Source organism: Anguilla rostrata, chromosome 8 (genome assembly GCF_018555375.3).
Source record: "Anguilla rostrata isolate EN2019 chromosome 8, ASM1855537v3, whole genome shotgun sequence".
NCBI lineage: Eukaryota > Metazoa > Chordata > Actinopteri > Anguilliformes > Anguillidae > Anguilla > Anguilla rostrata.
In genome coordinates this window covers 2,047,140-2,065,250 of record NC_057940.1, presented here as the reverse complement: position 1 = coordinate 2,065,250, position 18,111 = coordinate 2,047,140, and the positions used below count along the sequence as shown (strand labels likewise).

Below are 18,111 nucleotides of genomic sequence, written 5' to 3'. Positions count from 1 at the left end.
TGCCCGTTGTTCCCTCGCCAACGTTTATCTTTTTTGTTTTTTTTTTTTGTGCCTGTTGGGTTGATACTGTCCTGACCCTTAGTTTTGTTCATACATCCTTGAGTTTCAGGCATTATGGTGCAATTACAAGATGCATCACTGGCCTGAAAATAGCACTCGTACCCTTGCTATTGCTAATCTGCTCCAGTTTAATTACAAGGAGATTAAAATGTGTTATTACAGGTTTAGTTATTCAGTTCATCTAGTTATTTTTAAGATTATTCATAGGAACAGCTATAATTGTTTCATGGTAACAATAAGAGTGGTAACAACAACAGCAGCAACTGCCAGCAACTACAACAATAAATAATAATTATACATTATTATTGACACAACATAATGACACGAACAGACCAATACATACTTGATCTACAAGAGATTCTTCAGGTTGATTTCTAGTAGAATGGGGGAACATAAATGTAAATTAGTAAAAGGTAAATTCCATACAGACGTTAGGAAGAAGTCTTTCACACACAGAGTAGTCACTGTGCATGTGGAATAGCCTGCCAGGTCATGTAGTAGAGGCACAAACTGGGGATTTTCAAGACCAGGCTTGATATGGCATTGGATACTATCTAGTCTGAAGGTAATCAGAGCACTAGGTACACTTTACTCATTTTCCTGAGTGCGCTGATTACCGTCAGATTAGGTAGTATCTTCATCTTATAACGAGTTCCTGTCTCTGCTACATGACCTGCCAAGCTATTCCACACACTGACTACTCTCTGCGTGGAAAAAATTCGTCCTAATGTTTGTACATTATTTACTTTTTGCTGATTTGTCCCCTCGTTCTAATAACAGAACTGAAGCTGAAGAATCTCTTGTAGTTCACTTTGTTGATCCCCTTCATGAATTTAATAGCCTCAGTCAAATCACCCCTGAGTCTCCTTTTACTAAGCTTGCTGAGATTAAGCATCTTAAGTCTTTCCTCATAGCTTTTATCTTTCAATAGCTATTATGTTTTAAAATTAATAGTATGTATAAATTAAGCCTGGTTAATCACTAAGCGTGTGGTATGTCTGATAAGTTGGTTTATTGTGGGTGAGCCTTCCAGCCACTGGCTGTTTTGGTCATTACAGCACACGCTCTAACAGTGGGCTCTGATTGGAGTAGAGTCAAGATGCTGGTCTCTCATTGGCTAGTTAAGCGGACCAAATTCCGCAGGAACGCGATGAACCCGGGGCCAACCGAAAGCCGCCGTGCTGCACTTGGGGGGGCGGTGAGGCTGATTGGTCCCTCCTGCCATCGCCATGGCCACCGACCTTGTGCCCGCTAAATTTTATGTAATCGCCAATGAGAAACCTGTGGATGTTCACAGGAGCCCTGAAGTCCCCACTCCAAGATGATGGGGAGATGGTGATTAATTCATGCACTGTACTGAGACTTTGTGTGATCAGGCCCTTGAAGATAAAACCAGTATCTCTTGAAGACGCTCTCTCTGGGCCCCGTCTTAGTTCAACTGAGGACCGGGTATCAGTAAGTTCACCAAGTCTGGGAGAGAAATGGAAGGAAAAAAAAAAAAAAAGTTGAAAAAATTCAGGGTGTAAGCTTCCTCCCCATAGGGCATTGCAGAGAAAGACAGTGATTGGGGTGTATGTATAAACCTGCAAGGATATTGCGTTTTGAAGCAACCAGTAGAATTGCACCATATTTTTGGGATTTGTGAGGCTCGCTAATTGTTGTAGTTACCCAAATCTGGCAGGTAAAAGGGACCAAAACCAAACTTTTTGGCTGAAATAATGGATGTCCTGGCTAGAGTGGTGGTTTCAGAATACCCCTGGTAACTTTGAGCAGCCACTTCTGTCCTTAGCCCATATAACGGCAATTGTCCATCGGTTCCTGTATCCGTAGTGAGAACAGGATTACACCGTATTCCCTGAGCACATGAGCTTCTTTTCACACCCACAGGCAGGCGATTTGCGTCAGGGATGGCATTCAAAATTGAAAGAAAGCCTTCCTGCGTCAGTGTGAACTGCGTGTTTGTTTTTGCCGGATTATATAAAAAAGGGAAGTAAATAAGGAGATAAACTGTTCATGAAACATTCACCATTAACAGGAGCTAACTGGCAAGATGCTACTAAAACGGAAAATTGTTGCTAAGATACTGGGGTTTGGTTTATTTATGCCGAGCAGACTAGCTACACAGTAAAATGTCCAGTGCTAATTCAGCTCTTAACAGATAACATATGGCCTCACTCTGGAATGTGGGACCAAATGTTATCTGTTAAGAGTTGAATCAACACTGGACATTTTACTGTGTTGCATTAGGTCATTTACTGTAACCGTAATTTCTGTTTTAAAAAATCCCAAAGGAAACTTTTAAAACTAAACTTGTGGCTCTCTCCTGTGGCAGAAATTCATGTCAGCCTAAATGGCAGTCAGCGGCAGTTGGCGGTATGTTTTTAAAATTTCCACGGACTGCGAGCTGAGTCACGGCGCAAAAGCAACAGGAGCCGTTGGAAAAGCACGCGCAGTATTTGGACGATCGATGCAGGCTTGCTGCGTGACTTCCATTCTGGGGGATGGAGGGGGGCGATCTGTCATTCTGCACTCTTTGTCAGCACCTCACGGTGGGCTAGGCAAGAGCACTGTCCCCATGGTAACACAATCAACCTCAGACGCGAGCGCAGAACTCGCTCGATGTGCTAACCGCTGCGCGGCGCTGGGAAGTCGACACAGCGGGGCTGTCAGGTGCCGCTGTGCCATGAACACGTTTCAGAGATAACTTTGAGACACGGCCAGGCCATCTAATTTGTAACTATTCCCCTATTTCCCTCAAAGAATGAGCTCGGTGTTCTCTGCCAGTTTCGGAAAGAATGTTTGCGAAATTTTAAAATCCAGTCAGTTAATTCGCTCGGGGACGCGATCACATGAGAGAACCGCGATCCTTTGCCCAAAATGCGGTGCCGTGTGCCGGTCGTTAGCGCATACGTGAAATATTCTCTTTCTGTCTGTCTTGAGGGTAACGGACTTACTGAGAATTCCGTAGCCTCCAGGAATACGGGGGTAATTTGTATGTTGCGCGTTCCCGTCTTTGTACAGTGTGATTCATGCGCCTGTTCATTTCATTTACAGGCTGTAGATAAGGACAGAAATATACGCCTCGCGCTCTCCGTTACCCGCTCCCAGCTCAATGCCCGACTCAGAGGTCAGGTGCACGGCAAGGAAATGACGGTCGCATATCCCGAATTACAATAGACTTTATTAGCTACATGGGGGGAAAAAATTACCATTTCATTTTGAATATTACGGATCCTTTCTAATTACTGCATATATGATAAGCTCAAAATGAGAGACATTGGTCTCGGGAACAAAAGCACCATGATTTTGTCCAGTCGTCCCCAATCTTATGCTGAATTATGCAAAGAAAATAGGCCTGTACGGAATAGTGATGAAGTTCTAGTTTGTGAACTTGTGTGCAAACTTTGTATGATCTGTATTATGATATGCATATTCCTTTGCATAATCAGTGCATTTGAATTGGCACCACAGGCACCACATTAATCTGTGCCATTTTTAATGCTCCCCCCCTCTGTCCCCCCCCGCCCCCATTTGGAGTGTGCTGATTGCATTACCTTGCCGTTCTCATTCTCGCGACCTCCAATTTCTTTAATTGGACTAGAGCGGATCGGTCACACGCGCTCTCCTCCCAAACGCACAAAGTACAGCCGTCGCTATGTTTCCCGCCACAGCGGACACAACAGAGGGTCCTCATACACAGCAGACCGCGGCGCCCCGCTGACCACCGGGGGGCGCTGTTGAGCTTAGTCGCATGCGCATCAGAGGGTCCTCATACACAGCAGACTGCGGCACCCGGCTGACCACCGGGGGCGCTGTTGAGCGACGAGTCACTGTTGTCTCGACCGACTGAGTCCCTCCCTCCCTGGGGTGAGGGTGTGTCCGATTATGCATCGCCCCGCGTGGCTATTGGCCACGGTCCCAGCTCGCATACACCCCCCCCCCGTCCACAGTCTGGACCCGTTCCTTAACTCCTGGGTTTTTTTTACAGGGGAGTCTGCGGACCCCCTGGGGTCCTCTGAAGGGACTTTGGGGGGGGGGGTCCCTGGGCAGACTCGATATGCAATGACTGAATATCGATTCTGAGCCTGGGCGGGGGGTCCCAGGATGTGAAAGGCTTTAAGACCCCCGCTGCTCTAAACGTGATGAGTCATCCAGCAGCCCCTAAAACAGCATCTGCGCCCCTAAACGGCCACCGGCAGCTTCAGAACATTCCGTGCCCAAAAACTCGAGGCGTTGCCTCAAATTCAGCCCAACTGCACATTGTGAAAAGCCACAGGAACAGAGTAGAGTGGGTGCAGTTACAGGAAGTGGGCAGTTACAGTAGGGGTAGCAGTGTAGTACAGTGGGTGAGGAGCTGGTCTTGTAACCTAAAGGTTGCAGGTTCGATTCCCAGGTAGGACACTGCCGTTGTGCCCTTGAGCCCAAGGTACTTACTGTAACCTGCATTGCTTCAGTATATATCCAGTTGTGTAAATGGATATAAGAAGTGTAAAAGTTGTGTAGGTCGCTCTGGATAAGAGCACTTACAGGAAGGTGCACCCAATCGTCTAGTTCAGAAGTAGGTCGGTGAGCTGAGATTCTTTGTTTGCTTATCCTCAGCTTTACAGGTTCATCTGTGTGGTCATTTTTCCCAGGGGCGTGTCTCCATTGGCTTCTCCTGGGGTCAGTGCCTGAAACTTCGGTCTTAATGACAGTGCTGTCGGTATTAAAGCTGCGTCTTTGCACCTTGAGTGAAGCCGGGTTGTATTCACGACTGCTGTGGTTGTGGGTGCGGGGGGGGGGGGGGTTTGGGGGAATGACCTTGGTTCAGTGGCCTTCCTGACTTGCGAGTTAAATTGTATTTTAGGTGATTATTTTTGCACTGCTCTCGATGCACTCCATGCAGGTATAATATAGATCATAATGGCAGTTTGACATGCTAAACGACCCGGTCTCTCTTACTCTGGATAAACGGCCGTGTCGCGCAGACGTGGAAATTGCTTTTCCGGACCGCCGTGGCTTAATGTGAACTGGAGCTCGCGTCGTCTGGCCTAAATAATGGTGCCATTCTGACGTGAAAAGTGACAGGCTGAATCACCTTGGGGTTTTTTCTGTCAACTGGAGGACATTTTTCTTATTCCTTTAAAAAAAAAGAAAAAGAAAAAAGTTGTTCTTCTACTGTTTTTGCTTCCTGCTTTTGATGAGCTGGATGTGGCTCTCCAGTCCTGTGGAGAAGAGTCTGAAGGGCTGTTCGGAGCTGCTTGTGGCCTCCGGTGTGCGAACAGGAGCAGGTGTTGAAGAGGAGGGCACTCTGTGCTCGCTCCTAAATTGGTTGGGATGGGATGGGGTGGGGGGAGCAGCCTTGCAACAACAAGTGAACCAGGGAATACAATTATCCATTCTAAAATGAGGAGGGAAAAAAAGGGGGGGGGGGTGGCTGACGGCATTAAAAGTTAAGTTGTCCACACTGCACTTCTTCTTGGACTTGCTGTCTTTCTTGGGACTATAATGTCCCCCTCAGGGGAACTCCTGCACTTTGACCCCTTTTATCACTGCACTTTGACCCCCTCAACACTGCACTCTGACCCCTCGTCACTGCACTTTGACCCCCCCTCATCCCTGCACTTTGACCCCTCTCATCACTGCACTTTGACCCACTCGTCACTGCACTTTGACCCCTCTCATCACTGCACTTTGACCCCTCTCATCACTGCACTTTGATCCCACTCATCACTGCACTTTGACCCCACTCATCACTGCACTTTAACCCCTCTAATCACTGCACTTTGACCTCCTCATCACTGCACTTTGACCCCTCAACACTGCACTTTGACCCCACTCATCACTGCACTTTGACCCCTCTCATCACTGCACTTTGACCCCTCTCATCACTGCACTTTGACCCCACATCACTGCACTTTGACCCCACATCACTTTGCTGTTCTCATTGGGAGTCTGCATTGGAGTTAGAGGCCTGCTTACGTGCCAGTAAAGCAGAGTGCAGTACAGGAGAGTAGAGCAGAACAGAGTAAATTAGTAGAGTACACTAGAGTGCAGTAAAGTAGAATAAAGTACATTACAGTAGAGGAGCATAAAGTAAATGAGAGTAGAGTACAGCAGAGTAGAGTGTACTGCAGAACAGACTAAAGTCCAGTAGTGGAAAGTAAGTGGTGTAAAACTGTAGAATTAGGTATATTAGTGTAGAGTACAATAAATCAAAGCAAAGCAGAGTAGAGTAGTGGAAAGTATAGAAAGAGTAAAGTAGGTATAGCAGAGACGTAGTATAAAGCAGAACAAGTTAAAGTAAATTGGAGTAGAGTTGTGTGAAACAGTAGAGTAGGTAGTGTAGAGTAGAATGAAGTAAATTAGAGTAGAGTAGTCTAAAACAGAAAAACACTTACTACTATTATCTTACTGTTACTACTATGTATGACGTGGTCAGCTGGCTTCAAGGCTTACTTTTGAAGTGTGTGCAGAGGTTGGAAGTACCAAGTGGCTTTCCCACCAAACGGGCTCAGAACAGGACAGGGTATAAAGGATCAGTTCTGTTTGCATTAGGTGCATTTGGAACTTTTGCTTTTCACCACACAAAGACATAATGAAATGGAAACAAAATCAAACGGTGTACATCAAGTATGGTTATGTAACAACAAACCGTTTATAAGATGTACCATTATGAACAACGTTGCTTATCTGAACAACGGTAGGCAGTCGGGATGTGGAAATTATTTCAAAATGAAGGCCATTAATCCTCATAAACCGCATCGCTGTTTGTTTTCAGGGCTGACGTTATGCTTTACGGAATAGGTGATGAATGATTCCATGCTGTTCATTCGCAATAAACGAGAGATAATTTTGAATACCTGAGCTAAGCGATGCTCGCAGAGGGTATTGGATGTGGAATGAGATTACGTTACACTGTGCCTCTCTGTCTGTTAAACAGAACACCCGGCTTGAAACTTCAGCCACAGCGGACATTCCACTGTCTAAAAACAACATGTATCACTACGGATACACATACCAATACATAGGCTATTTATTGCTACGAGCACTTAAATGTTATTTTTAAAGGTGCAAGTTCGGGGAAGAAGCTGTCGGTAAAATTTCTGCGTTTGTCACGCTGCGTTTTCGCAGCTTATATCCACAAAACGAGAAGTCGCAAAGCGCCGGATTTCCGCGCATATAAACGGCGTGGATTCATCTGACCGAATGTTTTTTAGTTGAGACGCGTTTGCAGTTAATGTCCGCGGCAGGCGGCGAAATTGCCTGCGATTTCCAGGCAGCTTTAGCCTCATTAAAAACACCCTTGAAGCCGCGGCTAATCAGCGCGCGCGGGTGTCCGTGTCTGTGGTGCCCCCACCGACTCGTTCGGTTGCCGCTGTAATCACTGGCGGCTTCCGCAGAAGCACGGCCAATCAAGGGTGAACGCATCGTCTGTGTGTGCAAGGGACGCGAAGTGAAGTAACAATGTGAGACCAGCGGTTTGGAGGATGCAGCACAGAGAGAAACAAACAATGTTAATGCACAATGTGACTTCTTGGGTGTGTGTGTTCACTGTGTGAACTGGACTTTGTGTTCTTGGCTATGAATAACTGTACAAAATAAGTATTGTACTTTATCTGACCTGTTTTGTAGTTGTTCCAGTGACCGTTGGTATGCACTTTTGTAAGTCGCCTTGGGTACAAGCATCTGCCAAATAAATGTAATTGTGTGTGTGTGCGCGCGCGCGCGCATGTCTGTCTTATTTGTGTAGTGTGTCTTTATGGCCAGAGAAAGAGGTCAGTTTCACCAGCTAATTGCTGAAATGTCATGAATGTGAACTGAAGGGTAACAACAGCAAATAAGTGTCACGCCTAAGAGGGCCCTTATGACCCGATAAGGCCCAGGGTGGCGCCGAGTGAATTTTGGGCAGTACACCTCACCTGTGCTGGCTGGCAGTGACCCTACTGACGCTGAGGGGGGGGGGATGCCCCCCCTCCCCCCCTTCGGCAGGTGAAGCAGCGCCCTAATGGTTTATCCCAGAGGCCCTCGCTCTTGGTCCTGGAGAGCCGCCAGCACCGCTGGCTTCTGCCGTCACTCAACACTGGAGTAGCGCAGCAATCGAGCCGCTGAAGGGCAGCTGATTACACAGCGGTCTCAGGTCACCCGCTTTCTTGGGTCTGAAGCGCTTTCTGATCTTAAGGCGAAAAAAAAAACGAAAGTCAGCAGACTCTTAGTGGCTCTCCAGGACCAGGATTGAGAATAGAATAACTGGTGTGGCCAGAAGGGAGGTGCCAGCCAGGTGGGGAGGAAAGTGATGAGTAGGCCAGTGAATGGGTTCTTGTGACATGTACACTGAAGCAAGGGAAGGACGTGTTTGCGCACTGAAGCTAGGGAAGGACGTGTTTGCGCACTGAAGCTAGGGAAGGACGTGCTAGCGCTCTGCGCACTGAAGCTAGGGAAGGACGTGCTAGCGCACTGCGCACTGAAGCTAGGGAAGGACGTGCTAGCGCTCTGCGCACTGAAGCTAGGGAAGGACGTGCTAGCGCTCTGCGCACTGAAGCTAGGGAAGGGCGTGCTAGCGCTCTGCACACTGAAGCTAGGGAAGGGCGTGCTAGCGCTCTGCACACTGTAGCTAGGAAAGGACGTGCTAGCGCTCTGCACACTGAAGCTAGGGAAGGCTGTGGCAGCTTCAGCTTCAAACGTTTCCCTCTGTGCTTCAGGTGAGCGGAAGACATCCGGACTGTAACTTTCTGCTGGAGCTTCAGAAGGATGAGGAGGAGTGCTACGCTCGGCTTCGGAAGCAGGAGAAACCCGTTTCCAAAGGTGAGGACGTACACGTTTCCCTCCATCACACGTACATCGCCACGTTTAAAAACATGCGATAAAACAACCCAGACATCAAACTGACTTGAGTCGTCATCCAATGTATCTCTTTGTAAAAAAATTCTTACTTGGAGGAGGAGTGCATTACTATTGTATTAAACTGATTGCACCTTGTTCTGCAAGTTGTAGTCAGTGAAAACGTTCCTAGAAAGAAAAATATAATGAACGATTAAAGTTAAATACTGCTCCAAATTATGATTGTGTGCTCTTCTTTAAATGCATGTATAAATTTGCTTATAGTTCTGAAACATGAAATGGAAATATTATCTGTCATGCTTTTCTCAGTTCTCTTCTAAACTTCATCTTGCCTAGCAACATGATTTGTTTCTTTGACTCTATAAGGGTTGCGATCACAAGTGTGATTGTAAAGTACTGAACATTCTAATGCTGATTTCGCAATCCCTACGGGGAACTGAATGCAAATGAGTTCTAGAGCACTGGCTTAGAATTTTGAAAAAAAACATTCCAAAAAACCTGTTCTTCAAAGTGTTTATCTCCATATTTCCCACCGTGCAGACATGCACCATTTTCTCCTCAAAATCATTTTGATTTAATGCTTTGCCCTTTGCCCAATCAAATCCATCTTCAAATATGAACTTTATTTGATGAAACACGCACAATTGAAGCCTTAAAATGCAATGCCATGCTGTTATGGCAATTTAAAGCGTTTGCAATTTTAATTAAGATTTTAAAATGCCTTTTATTAATTCTCGGAAAGTATTACTTTATTTTTTTTGTGCGGTGTTGGAGAATAGAATAATCTGCTAATTTTCTGTGGTTTTCATGCATTCATAACTCATAATTCATAGTGTTCAAGTGTTGATCATCATCGTTATTTGATGGGGGCCTTTCTATATTCTGCAGAGGGTTGTGGGAGCATTCATGGGGCTCGGCACTGAGGGGTCTCTGTTTGTGAGGGTGTGTGAAAGGCCTATCATGGGGCTCGGCACTGAGGGGTCTGTTTGTCAGGGTGTATGAAAGGCCTATCAGCGTTGCTTTCGCTGAATGGGTTTGTGTGGGCGCAGGCTTTTGTTCTAGCCCAACACTTTTACAAAAAAAGGACCTGGGTCAAGTAATCACGGGTTTCAATCGATTGAACGTGTTGCTGCCAGGCTAGGACAAAAGGCTGCATTCACACCGGCCCTTTTTGGAAAAGATTGGACGCCCCTGATGGGACGCTGCTGACAGACGGGCTAATGTTCAGATCTAGGCCATCTTGTGATGCAACATCTCCATGGCTCAATGAGTCATTTATTTAAGTGGCTTAACTAGCAGCCAGACCACACTGTTCCGCAACTTCCTCCTCCTCCGAGCCAGCACTTCCTGTCTGTTCTGGCCTATCGGTGACAGAATGAGCCTCTCTCCGCAGTCGCGACAGCCGAGACGTTGTCCGTCTTGTGATGCGGACGGAAGTCCCGCCTCTTCAGACCGCTCCTCCACCAATCAGATGTTGCGGCCCTTTTTCCCAGTCCCAAAATGTCAGTTCGTTTTTGTTTGCACGACAATAACGTTTGACGTTGTTTGTTTGTTTAACTCTAATGTTCCATAGGGGTGTTAAGCCAGTCGGCACTGAGTGAGCTCGCTGTTCCTCTCGCTGCACCTCGATCCACGGCCTTTGCTCTTGTGTTTGCATTTGTACGCCCCTCTGGATAACAGGTTCTGAGAAACGCTGTTAAAGCTAATGAGTCATTTGACATGTACACTGGAGCAAGGGAAGGACGCACATTTTTAACATTTTTTTTTATCATTGGGTATACCTTCGATCAATATTTTGACTTTTGTCAGGATGTTTAGTATTTTGGAATCTAATAAATAATTACATATATATTTTAAATAACTTACAAGTAAATGCACTTGTTACACAACCAAGTTTGGCAAATAAGTGGCTGTTGAACTTTGAAAAAAAGAGGTCAAATGTTCACTCTTTTGCAACCTAGGACTTCATCAGATAATCGCTGAGATAAGAGAAAAGGGAACGGAAAGGCACTCTGTTATCATACATACTTTCCGTTCCCTTTTCTCTTATCTCAGCGAATATCTGATGAAGTCCTAGGTTGCAATAGAGTGAACATTTGACCTCTGGAAAACAATTTTTACAAACTTTTTTTCAAAGTTCAACAGCCACTTATTTGCCAAACTTGGTTGTGTAACAAGTGCATTTACTTGTAAGTTATTTAAAATATATATGTAATTATTTATTAGATTCCAAAATACTAAACATCCTGACAAATGTCAAAATATTGATCGAAGGTATACCCAATGACATTAGAAAGAAAATGTTAAAAATGTGTGTATTTTTAACCTGCACATCACCCATACGGGAGCAGTCTCTGTCATACAAGAATAAAAGATAAAATGAAAGTGTAAAAGAAAGGCAAAGAAACGAGGAGACGGGCAGGTGAAGACAGAAGGAGAGCAGAACTTATCGATTTGCAGAAATATGATTGATTGGTCCGCGTAGTGATGCAGTGAAAGGTGAGGGGAGACGGGGCAGTGAGTGAGTGCGGGAGACAGTAAGTGAATGAGTGAATGAATAAGTTGGGAAAGGGTGAAGGATAAATGGATGAATAAACTAAGAAAAGGAGGGGCGGGCCATAGTCCTTAGTAAACGGGGGAATGAGGCCAGACTCTGCGAGTGCCAATCAGTCTTATCACTCTAGGGCCACTTCACCTCACCGCATTTAGGGCACAGAGAGCTACTCAAACTAAATCAACACAACTTGTGTTGGCGGTGCTGACGGTACTTGGTCAAATAATGGCAGCTGATTGGGATCCCCTCTCCAGAATCACTGGCAGGAAGGTAAACCCGCCAACCAATCCGGGACGTCTCTACTCAGACCGTGATGACTGGTAGGCACTAATAACGATGATCCAGAGTAGAGCTAATTGCACCTGTTTAACTTTGCTGTAGATCTCTCTAGGTGCAGTATGCCGTTTTAACAAACAATCCAAGTCTTGAATAAATCAATAGTTTTCTTGGCAGCAGTTGCAGCTGCAAGGAGTATTCTCCTTTCTGTGATTTTTTAGAAACCCAAAAGAGCAGCAATGGTATCACAGTACCAAAGCATCAGCATAAAGGACCCAATTTCAGTGGGTGGAACAGATGTTGCATTTGTCCGTATCTTTGAGTAATCGTAGAAAGATTAGGCCTGATCAGACAGCACTGATGGGTAAAACCTTTTAGTTCCCATGCTGGGGGAGTGGGCAACGTGTAGCCCAAACTAAGGCTTTTAAGGGCTTTACCTTGAATCTTTGGTATATCAGGGGTAATGCAGGGGTGTTCCTTGATTGATTGAGCAGGAGGTTCCAAGGGCAGGGGTAACGGAACAGGAGATTAAGGAAGACCGTGTTTGGTGGACCGAGACGAGACCTAGAGGAGCACCTGCATGTCTGGTTTGGGTATGAAGCAATCTGGGACAAATATAACGTGTGGACCGCGTGGAATCCAGGCCCAAATACCAAAGTGTTTTAAAAATAACTGAAGTCACTCCAGTCCAGTCAACCAAAGGCCTTCTGGGCATCTGGAGAGAACTGCGCAAGATTGTGTCTGTTTTGGGCCCCAAATCTATTGTGTGCGAGAGACTACAAATGTTATCCGATGCTAGACGACCTTTAGCAAAACCTGCTTGGTCTGGGTGCGCTAAAGAAGAAATGCACTTGTCCGAACTGTCCAGAATTAAGGAGAGAGATGGGCCTATAATGAGTACAGTCAAAGGGGTTCTTATTCTTTTTAAGCAGCAGAGAAATTAAAACCATATTTTTGGCAACATCCGTTATGTTAATTTAGAGTGCAAGGAATTAGTGTTGAAGGGCTACTCATTAAAGGTTTCGATGTGTCCCCACAAACCAGTTAGGTGTTAATTTAAGAGAGAGAGAAAGCGGGCGAGCTCCATGTGATGTGTAACCCGAATGAAATTAACTGTTAAAGCGAGAAAAACAATTACATTAGACAACAGTTAGTGTTATTAAGAGGCGTATACGAAGAACCCTAGACAAACTAGATAGCAGATCACAGGGACCAAGTGGTAGGAGCTTTACAGAGTTTATCTTTACAATAATAATAATGATAGTAATAATAATAAGACAACAACGATTAAGGGCACAATTTGCACAAAATCTTTGGCTGCCTGTTTTCTCTTGGTCCGCAATTATTCTGAAGATAGGGTAATGATTATCTTTCCCCACAAAACACTGTCACTATCAAACACATCCATTCGTGAGAAAGAGAATGATTAGGCGTAAACAATCTTCAGGCACTCTAATTTAAAAACACAAAGATTGGTAAAAAGAAAATGTATGCTTTCTTCTTATTTTTTATAAATCTCATTGTGTAACCACTGAAGTGGCCCAGCACACACAAGTGTGCAGGACAACCCTTAGATCCCTCGAACTCGCTCTCTCTACCCTGAGCACAAATAAACATTCGTCATCAACGTTGCAGAGCATTTAATGCAAATAGACTTCTTCATCTTCATGTTTAGCTTCACAAATGCTGTGAGTTCAGAAATAGCCAAAAATGAATTTAGTTTGGCAGAAGAAAAAGAAGTATTGATTCAACTTGTACTGATTTGAATTCGAGCCATTGTCTGAATATGCAAAGTTGTGTGTTTGTATGTAATAGAAAGTATCACTGAAATGATAAAAGAGAAAAAAATTATAGGTTTCTTCTGATGAGTTTGAAGGTTTTATTCTTTAGGTTTCACCTTGAATAGATGCAATAGATTGATAATTTCAATATTTAGAAAAAAATTTTTAATGTATGTTTTATTTTAATAATAATCATTAATTATTTAGCATCTTTCAAAACAAAGTTACAGAGTGCTTCAGAATACAGATTAAAAAAGCAGAACAGGAAAGAAGCCAAAGAAAGATTAAGAAATAATCAGTAGTCCTGTATATGCGGGAAGCAGAGAGGAATCACTAGAATAGAACAGAACTGATCATGATTCTTTTTTTTTTTTTTTTTTTACTACAGGGTGCAAAGGACTCTGGGACAACATATCGTGTTGGGACCGTGCTGAGATCGGAGAAACGGTCACCATCCCCTGCCCACGAGTTCTCAAAACTTTCTTCGGTAGAAACGGTACAAAGTCTTCATCCTCTCCTATTGGTTTTCAGTCATGTGTAAAAAAAAAAAAAAAAAAAAAAAAAAAAAAAAAAAGGTTTTTAAACCAGTGTAAATTGAAAACCGGACTGAGCGCTGGGTTAGAGAGGCTGGGCTGGACTGAGCGCTGGGTTAGGGAGGCTGGGCTGGACTGAGTGCTGGGTTAGGGAGACCGAGAGGCTGGGAAGGAGGACTGAGCGCTGGGTTAGGGAGGCTGGGCTGGACTGAGCGCTGGGTTAGGGAGGCTGGGCTGGACTGAGTGCTGGGTTAGGGAGACCGAGAGGCTGGGGAGGAGGACTGAGCACTGGGTTAGGGAGGCTGGGGTGGACTGAGCGCTGGGTTAGGGAGGCTGAGAGGCTGGGAAGGAGGACTGAGCGCTGGGTTAGGGAGGCTGAGAGGCTGGGAAGGAGGACTGAGCGCTGGGTTAGGGAGGCTTTAAACTATAAGCATCTAGGTTACGGAGGCTGAAGTTTAAAGAGAGACAGGAGAGAAGCCAGGTGGTGACTGAATGCGGGAGGAGCTAGGCAGACTGACATGATCTTTTGTACTACAGGTGAAGGGGCTGGGACATGAGATGGTTAGGGACGGCTGGTGGAGAGGCGGGCACCTGCACTGGTCTCAACTGCTGGTAGAGAGGTGAAGTCTTCACCTTCATGGAGCATGTTGGTGTAAACCATGAGAAAGCTGGACTGAACGCTGGGTTAGGGAGGCTGGGCTGGACTGAGCGCTGGGTTACGGAGGCTGAGAGGCGGTGAGAGGCTAGGACTGGCGCTGGGTTAGGGAGGCTGGGCTGGACTGAGCGCTGGGTTAGGGAGGCTGAGAGGCTGGGGTGGAGGCTGAGCGCTGGGTTACGGAGGCTGAGAGGCTGGGCTGGACTGAGCGCTGGGTTAGGGAGGCTGAGAGGCTGGGTTGTACTGAGGGAGGCCAGGATTACACAGACACAAAGATCTGCCTCTTAAATCCAGCCAATTTGTCTCACTTCCTCGACGCATTGATCAGCCTGTCTGAATTTTGGGTATAAATGAGGGAGGACAAAATGATTTGGAAGGAAAAAGAATATTTCTACAGAGAGTTTCTCCAGAGTATCACAGTTTTGGAGTTTCTGTATCTTAACCAAAAAAGGCAATGCCAATACAGCCATGCATTTGCATTTTCTCTGCGTACAGTTACAGAAATATAATTAAAATGAAAAATGCTAAAATTTAGAGTTATTCCAGGATTTATTCCACAGCCTCCAGCAGTGAGAGAGAGAGTGAGAGAGCGAGACTGAGAGAAAACAGAGACAGACGTATCCCAGACTGAGACAGGGAGAGAAGGAGAGAGAGAGAGAGACACGGATAGAGACTGGGACAGAGTGAGATGGAGAGAAAACAGGGAGAGGGGAAGAGAGGGGGAGAGGGGGAGGAGAGAGGGGGAGAGAGAGGGAGAGAGGGAGAGATATGTATCCCAGACGGAGGCTGTGTGGTGGTAACCGTCTCCAGAGCACGGGGTGGCAGACGGGCTCTACACTAGAGCTGCCCGCAGTCTCTGTATAAGCCGGGTGCTGGGACGTGCCGTTTACCCAAAAAAAGCTTCGTCCCATTCAGGGGATGCCCCTACACGTCCTGCACATTTTACCTGTCATCAGCGAGCTGCTATGGCAACCGCTGACCGATAAGCCGGTAGCGCCAGACAGCGGTCCTGTAAACAACCGTCCAAATTTGAGAGCTCTCATAAAAAAAAAAAAACACCGTTCCTCCGGGCCACCTCTGGCCCTTCCCAGAATGCACCGGGGGGGCCGTGAAGATTAGCGCGCTCTGCCAGTGTTTACATTCCCCTGCCACCGTACCCGTTCCCCACGCTTTCGTACCGCGGCGTGTTTATATCCTCCTCCGGAGGGGAAAGCATGCCTCGGACGCCCCGAGCCGTCTCTCCAGCCCTCGACTGAAGGGTGTGTTTATCCTCGCCGGCACCCGCTGGAGAGCGTCGCTGCGGAGGTATCGCAGCCGTCTGCAGCGGGGAGGGGGTGGGGGTGGGGGTGGGGGGGGGGGGGGGGTGAACCTGCTAAACTGCAGCCAGGAGTCAGGGAGGGTCACTGCTCCACAAGCACAAAACACATACAGTACAGCTTATTATATATACTAATATAATCTGCCAGTATGCTGTCTGTCCTGTGCTGAATGTGTTGTCCTGTCATATCCATCTGTGTTGCATTAACCGTAATGAATTGGATGTTTTTGACATGTCTATGTTCAAATGCTTTTAAAGGATTACTGTCTGCTATGCCGTCTTATGAAATCTTGTTTTTAAATTGTCAAATAAATGCATTCATTTATTCACTGTGATATCATGCATCAAAATATTCCAGGCATTAGCCAAACTACCGGCTGAAATATTTCATGCGGGCGAAAAAAATCCATGTTAAATTCTCCTTCGTCCATCCCAGACAGCGGCTCACAGATGTTTGAGAGGGTGTTGATGGAGGAGTCGTGGTCTATACAGCTGCGGGTCTCGAGCTGAGTAACGTGTTAAGGTCACTCGCAGCCCGCAAGAAGACCTCGCAACTGCCAGTCACACCCTGTCACATTTATTCATGTTTTTCCCCCTCGTTCTGATCCCTGTCATGTAGACGTGCTCCGTTAAAAAAAAAAAAACTAAAAAAAAAAAACAGGACAGCGAATGTTTTCCTGATTAATCCTGGAATCCCAGACAGAGAGGACTCTGCCCGTGAGCTCGCAGTGTGAGCTCGGTGTCTGGGCCAATCAGAGCTGTGATGAGCTCACAGAGTCCTGTGTGTGTCTCTGCAAACAGGAGGCCATTTTGAAATGCATGCGAAGCAGGGATATTGGACTCCAGTTCTGGAGGCCTGCCATGTCTGCAGGTTCCTCTGGTTTCCTTTCAGTCAGCTGCCAGGTTAGGCCGTGAAATGCGTTGTATTGCTTTCAGTTGTACGAAATGAGCGAAACATAAAGATTGATTGATACAGAGTAAAGGTACGCAGAATTATAAGGAACTCTTTAGCCAATCAAAGGGTTAAATGTATAAGTGCTGAAAGTCACAGAAAACCACCGGATACTGCAGTCCTCCAGGATTCAAAATTGACATCTGTCATCTATAGCCGGGGTCTCAAACTCCAGTTCTGGAGGGGGCGCTGCGTGTGCAGGTTTAACTCCAGTCCTGGAGGGCTGCAGTGTCTGCAGGTTTAACTCCAGTCCTGGAGGGGGCCACAGTGTGTGCAGGTTTAACTCCAGTCCTGGAGGGGGCGCTGTGTGTGCAGGTTTAACTCCAGTCCTGGAGGGGGCGCTGTGTGTGCAGGTTTAACTCCAGTCCTGGAGGGGGCGCTGTCTCTCCGCTGGTTTTTGTGGTTTCCTTTCAATCAGCAGCCAGTTAAGACCTTGGAAACATGGTGTGCGGACTGTCTCGCCAAACAGTGACTTAAATTAAGCACTTAGATGCAGGAGCACATCAAAGAGTGGCGATCACAGCAGCCCTCTAGGATTTGAGTTTGTGATCTTGGATGAGTGGCGGGCTGGGGGGTGGGGGGGAGGGGGGAGGAGGGTGATTTATTTCCAGATGAGGATGACCAAACTTTCCCCTTCCCTCAGGATATATCAGTAAGAACTGCACGGCTGACGGCTGGTCTGACGTTTTTCCCAACATAACCAGCGCCTGTGGGAGTGACACACGGCATGACAAGGTGAGCATTTCACTGCTAGGAGTCCAAACTTTCAGCACACAGGCCATTCAACTCACTGTGGCTCCACACTTTCAGCACACAGGCTATTCAACTCACTGTGGCTCCAAACTTTCAGCACACAGGCCATTCAACTCACTGTGGCTCCAAACTTTCAGCACACAGGCCATTCAACTCACTGTGGCTCCAAACTTTCAGTACACAGGCCATTCAACTCACTGTGGCTCCAAACTTTCAGCACACAGGCCATTCAACTCACTGTGGCTCAGGTTCGGTCAACGCTTGTCCTGAACACTCACCTACAATTACATGCAACACCATCAGGAAATCTGAATCAACACTCAGTTCCAACTAAAATGAACTTCATTGGCAATTCAGAGGTGAAAACAAATCATGATTGAAACCATTCATTTGAGGATACAGCTGGATA

At 46.2% G+C, this 18,111-nt stretch overlaps 1 protein-coding gene across 3 annotated transcripts in view; it reads left to right on the top strand.

Moving 5' to 3' along the window:
* LOC135260516 (vasoactive intestinal polypeptide receptor 2-like) overlaps positions 1-18,111 on the top strand; it is an 81,684-nt gene that overhangs the window by 47,882 nt on the left and 15,691 nt on the right. For all 3 annotated transcript variants that reach the window (XM_064345793.1, XM_064345792.1, XM_064345794.1), the window contains exons 2-4: positions 8,742-8,844; positions 13,880-13,987; positions 17,593-17,684. In XM_064345793.1, coding sequence (XP_064201863.1) covers positions 8,742-8,844; positions 13,880-13,987; positions 17,593-17,684 — 303 coding nt within the window. The remainder of the gene's footprint in view (positions 1-8,741; positions 8,845-13,879; positions 13,988-17,592; positions 17,685-18,111) is intronic.